The following is a 6,071-nucleotide window of genomic DNA, read 5'->3' as shown; positions in this document are numbered from 1 at the left end:
ACACATATAAAGACTAGAAAATCAGAATGATGTAAATAGAAGCTATAAGTGTATTTGATACACATATAAAGGCTAGAAAATCAGAATGGTGTAAATAGAAGTTATAAGTGTTCCTGATACAAATACAAAGACTAGAAAATCAGAATGATGTAAATAGAAGCTATAAGTATCCCTGATAAAGACTTGAAAATCAGAATGGTGTAAATAGAAGCTAAAAGTGTCCCTGATAAAGACTAGAAAATCAGAATGGTGTAAATAGAAGCTATAAGAGTATTTGATACACATACAAAGACTAGAAAATCAGAATGATGTAAATAGAAGCTATAGGAGTATTTGATACACATACACAGACTAGAAAATCAGAATGGTGTAAATAGAAGCTATAAGTGTTAACGATACAAATACAAAGACTAGAAAATCAGAATGGTGTAAATAGGACCTATAAGTGGCCCTGATACACATATAAAGACTAGAAAAATCAGAATGGTGTAAATAGAAGCTATAAGTGCCTCTGATAAACATACAAAGACTAGAAAATCAGAATGGTGTAAATAGAAGCTATAAGTGTCTCTGATACACATATAAAGACTAGAAAATCAGAATGGTGTAAATAGTAGATATAAGAGTATTTGATACACATACAAAGACTAGAAAATCAGAATGATGTAAATAGAAGCTATAGGAGTATTTGATACACATACACAGACTAGAAAATCAGAATGGTGTAAATAGAAGTTATAAGTGTCCCTGATACACATACAAAGACTAGAAAATCAAAATGGTGTAATAGAAGCTATAAGTGTATTTGATACACATACAAAGACTAGACAATCAGAATGGTGTAAATAGAAGCTATAAGTGTATTTGATACACATATAAAGACTAGAAAATCAGAATGGTGTAAATAGAAGATACACAAACATAAGTTAAGCAACCTCATTTAAAATCCTTTGAAATGAAATATATAACTTATTATAAGTAATTATAAGCCATAAAAAAGTTTTTTTGAAAAAATAACAAAAATAAAACAATAAAGTAAAATAAAACAAATAGAAATAACGTACCCCCTCCACTGAGCGTTTGAAATGACCACCAAAGCTAATAAAATCACCAGCGCTAATCTGATGAGCCCCGCCATCTTGATAAGTTATGCAAGTTGTCGTCAACTCAAAATATTTATAATGCAACCAAACAAGGAAGTAGATTGATTTCTGAATCCGATTTTCACACAATAAAGTAGTCAAATATTCTTTTCAATATTATTAATGCAAATCTTTGCCTTTCGTGTTTTCTTTCTGCGCGTTTCGTTATTATAATTTTTCTTATCCACGATCTGACTAGAATCTTCTTTAAATCATGTTCTGAAGAAACTTTGTCAAGATTTATGCTAATTGATAAAGATAGCTGATGATATTTGATATTGAATATCACAAAATACATGTATATAATATAAAGATAAAGGTGCGACATTTTGGGGAGTTGATTTGGGCCATGAATATATGTACATAGTCTTTAAAACTTGAAACAAGAAATTTCACTTTTTATTTATTTCGTTCACAAGCCTATCTTCTTTCAAAAAAATTGGGGTATCCGAAATTTGAACGTCTTGTTGATATAGTCTCTGACATACCAAGATATCCTCTTGAGTTTAATGTAAACTCATGACGTCATTGTTCATACTTTCAAATATTCAAGTCTGTTAAATGGACGACTCGATGAGATCACATTTTAACATAGATAATTATAGACAGACTTCGATTTGAAGGTTCAAATTTTCACGTTAAGCTGGGAACATTATTACTGATTAAAATAAAATGAATGGAGTTTTACGTCCTATGTGTAGGGAGAAAATGATGGTATGATTGAACTAAAAAAATATTCATCTTTCCAAATATATTTAGGTTTTGCAGATCTGGGGTATCTAAATAGGTTAAAAACCCCAGCACCTGCGAAGGTGCGGAAAGTTTCCATTTAACATGGCCTATTTTTAACAGCCGACATACTGTCCAAATAGCTATCAGAGGCTGGATAGAGAGAGACGCTTCGGTCTACCAAATACATAACATTTATTTTAAAAATAAGTGAATCAAGGAAGTTAGCGGTTCAGTGGTTAGGGAACAACAATTCGGTATAGATATTTAATCCGAAACTAGACTAGGAAGGTGTTAAACGAAATTTGAGAATTGACATTGACCAAATTCAATTTATTGTATGCACCAACCAGCAAGAAACTCTTTATATCTGTACTGTACTTGAAACCTTATTTTCCATTCGAACCACACACTATACTAAATCTTTGATGACAAATGATCTAAAAAAAAATCTATATCCATATGTGTCTAGAATTATCTACGTTTGAAAGTTAAAAAGACGACTCGTCTTTTTTTTTTTACTCTGTTATATATAGAAAAGACATAATCATAATAGAAATCAAAAGAGAAATTATTAGTATTATATTAGTGTCCTGTTATTTGACGTTTCTGCTTACTGCCTTCTTCAGAAACACCCAAAATAGATCTCGATCACATCTTATTCCGTTATTTTACTAACTATTTAAAGTTTAGAATACTCAAACTATTTTTAATTATTAGTTTGAGGTGTATTTGAAGTAATAGTTCAATTTAAGTACATTTCTAGTACTTCTAATGACTATTTACATATATCCCCCCAAAAAAAAAAGAACGAAACGGCGAATCTGTCCCTTTAAGAGCGGCGAAAAGAGTTACAAATAGAATTAAAAGTTTAGTATTAAATCAGTCATTAATAAATATATTTAAGATAATTATAAAGTAATACATACAAAATATAGAATTAAATTAAAAGATAAAGTTATTCAGACAGAATAGAATTATTTTGGGCTTAATTTTATTTGGTGCATTTCAATTTTGAAATAAGTAGGAGGTTAATGCCTTTTTATGCACCGTTTGCAAAATATGCAAAAACTTGTCTCTTGCTATTTATAATTTGTGTATAAAGCCGTTACAAACTTCCTGATCTACTAATAATGAAATATACTCAAGTTTCTCACGAAGCCGGTTGACTGGCCCTCACTAGTAATTGCCTATAATACATGTAATTCAATATCTCATAACCTAATAACATGTTTTGATTAAGATTACTTGTTCACCTTGACTGTGGTTTTTCCAGTTAGGTTTAACTCAAGGGATACAGTTGTCCAATTTATTTGCTTTACCCAAATGATTAGTCCTTAAGCTAGGCCCAGGTGTGAGGGAAATCCAAAATGGTTTGCAGTCCCTATTGTACTCCGTAACCCTCTCAGACACTCCATGAGAGGCTTACGACTAAGACGCATCTACAGAGTTGCCGCATTTTCAATTGAGCCCGACAGTAGGTAGGTAGGTAGATGACAAGTTAACGTTCGCTTCAAGTGGATGCTGATATCACAAACTAGGTAGTTGTTGGTAGTCGTAGTATTTGGTAGTTGGAGAGAGCCCGACAGTCTTTATAGAGACAGGTTGGCCATTTTTTGACCAATTTTATTGTATCTTAGACTCTTGGGTCAGGTGAATTTTTAGCTTAGCTCATCAATAAAAGTGTTCACAGCTCACCGTCGAAATCCATGTGTATGCAATTTCTCATCAATTTTGCTTCAAAATCCAATAAAATGCTTTTTCTATCTTCTTATAATTCTTGTAGTTGATTCAAAACACGAGCACTTCCAATACTTTCTTTTGACTTGTCGAACGTTATGGTATACAACACGTGTAAACAAAACACAATTTTCACGTGCAGAGAAATGAAATGAAATGAATGGAGTTTAACGTCTTACTTTTCTGCACCATGTGGCTAATGAAGACGGACAACGCCATGCAGGGTGCAATGAGGGAAATTTTGTCAGGACAACGGCATTAGCCTGCTCTTTCGAACGACAAGGCGCTTTTTCCATGTCAGCCCCTCTTACCTGCATCACTGACAGGGGGAAACCGGGTTGAAAATTCCGAAGGTATTATCTCGACCTATGTCGGAATTGACTCACTGAACCACCGCGGCTCCCTTCACGTGCAGAGAGACAGTGACGTAGCGCTGAATAATAAACATAACATTCTTCGACTATATATAACGTATAATAATTTAGTTTAATGGATACTTTAAATGGATTCTATTCTTCAGTCATGGCACCGGGTAAGTCCAATTGATGAATATAAACACTTGTTAACCAAGTTTGAGACCTAAAATGTTATGTTCATTCTAAGAGGTAGCGTTCCTTTAATGATCATTTCAGAGTATGTGCATATTGTAACACATGTGTATATTGTAACAAGTGTTGAAAATCAATCAAGTATCAATACCTGGTGACAGGTTCCCTTTCACAGTAGATCATTTCTTATTTATACTTACTGCAAATTAGGAGCTCAAATTGGAAGAAAAGCTGAAAACGGTTCGATGTGACCGATCCTCAGTATTTTACTAAGGCAGTGGTCAACTCAACGGAAACGCGAAGCTGCCAGTCTATTCTGAAGACAACTTGTTGTTCGTATCGCGGGGGTTTCAACGCGTGGCACGATTTGGAATGACACGACTTTGGATGTTCACGAGCATTAAATTCTAGTTCTGTAAGTGGCCTTACCAATAACTAACACGAAAGCCTCAATATGACTCGAAGTTCTATCTACAGCTCATCGAAGGCTTATTTTGTGTATGGTGTCGTTATAGGACTATCGGCAGTGTTTGGAATGGCAGGGTACTTCAAGGAATTTTTTCAAGCCGGACACCTTAGTTACCCAGTTACAAGTTCACAGCATCGACTGATAGAAGACACAGGTTTGTGAAATTTGTTGATAGAGCATGTAATTTTTTGGCTAAGGAAAAGACATGACGGCCTTATCAACATCATCATCAACACCCTTTTTCACTTCACATTCATTCTTGTTTTCAGAAGCAGATGACGACAGACTGGCGCAAATCCTGTACAAGAATGTTCGAGTCTTGTGCTGGGTTCTGACACAACCAGCTCATCTGGAAAACAAGACCATACACGTGAAAACCACGTGGGGAAAGCGGTGCAACATCATGTTGTTCTTTACGTCGATGCCCAATCAAACCTTCCCCACCATTGGTCTCTTCGTGCCAGAAGGCAGGAAATACCTGGTCCAAAAGACAATGAAAGCTTTCCAGTATGTATTTGAAAACTATTACTACGAAGCTGATTGGTTCCTGAAAGCTGATGACGACACTTACGTCATCTTGGAAAATCTACGTTACTTCTTACTAGACAAGAATCCTAACGACCCCGTGTATTACGGACAACATTTTCATAAGTATATAGATCAAGGTTACAACAGCGGTGGTGCTGGCTACGTTCTCAGTAAAGAAGCGTTACGTCGTTTGGTTATAGACGGAATGAACGCAGATGAATGCGTTATGAGAGGCGCAGAAGACGTTCGAATGGGTAATTGTCTCAGTGGTATTGGAGTGAAAGTCGGAGAGACGTCCGATGCCTTAGGGAGGAGTCGGTTCCATGCAATCATACCAGAACATGTTATATTAGGACAATTTATGACCTGGTATGCGAATTTTACTAGCACGCAGGGGGTAAGTTGTAAAGTATTTACAATCTCTATAAAAAGCAATTAATTGTATAGAAAGCAGCCAAAGTATGCGTACGTTATCGCGTCTGACAAGCTATTGTCTTCTCCGTGTACATTGTAACTTATGACATATTTGTCTAGCATGCTCTTTTCTCATTACAGGGGATGGAATCTTTAAGTAACTATGCGATAACGTTTCATTATGTTGGACCACTGGCCATGCAAGAAATGGAGTATTTTCTATATTACCTCAGACCGTATGGTATACAGAGGGGAATGTTTAATATTAATTGAGCCATGGGATAAGGTTTCTGCCACGCTCGGAGCTGTTCACAGTTCTAGTATTGATATGTGAACTATGGAATATATGAAGTTTTACGCCTGCCATTGTGAGTTTTTTGTCCTGTACCATATCGGACATGACTTAAATCGATGAATTTCTACCCTCTCAAACCATGGCATCTCTGGCGAACGTTCAGAGGGCTGTCGTTAGACTCGAACTTAAGTGGTTATGTTAACAGT

The 6,071-nt window shown here is 35.3% G+C and overlaps 1 protein-coding gene across 1 annotated transcript; it reads left to right on the top strand.

Annotated features, from left to right (window-relative positions):
• Positions 1-4,833: 4,833 nt before the first annotated feature.
• Positions 4,834-5,843, top strand: LOTGIDRAFT_131924 (hypothetical protein; the record flags this gene model as incomplete). The annotated part of the gene is made up of 2 exons (XM_009066481.1): positions 4,834-5,553; positions 5,712-5,843. The coding sequence occupies 2 exons, from the start codon at positions 4,834-4,836 to the stop codon at positions 5,841-5,843; spliced, it is 852 nt and encodes a 283-aa protein (XP_009064729.1).
• Between the last annotated feature and the right edge of the window lie 228 nt (positions 5,844-6,071).

The sequence above is a fragment of the Lottia gigantea genome, assembly GCF_000327385.1.
Source record: "Lottia gigantea unplaced genomic scaffold LOTGIsca_77, whole genome shotgun sequence".
In the NCBI taxonomy this organism is placed as follows: domain Eukaryota; kingdom Metazoa; phylum Mollusca; class Gastropoda; family Lottiidae; genus Lottia; species Lottia gigantea.
The sequence above is the reverse complement of the archived record's forward strand: the minus strand, read 5'-3'. Positions and strand labels throughout refer to the sequence as shown.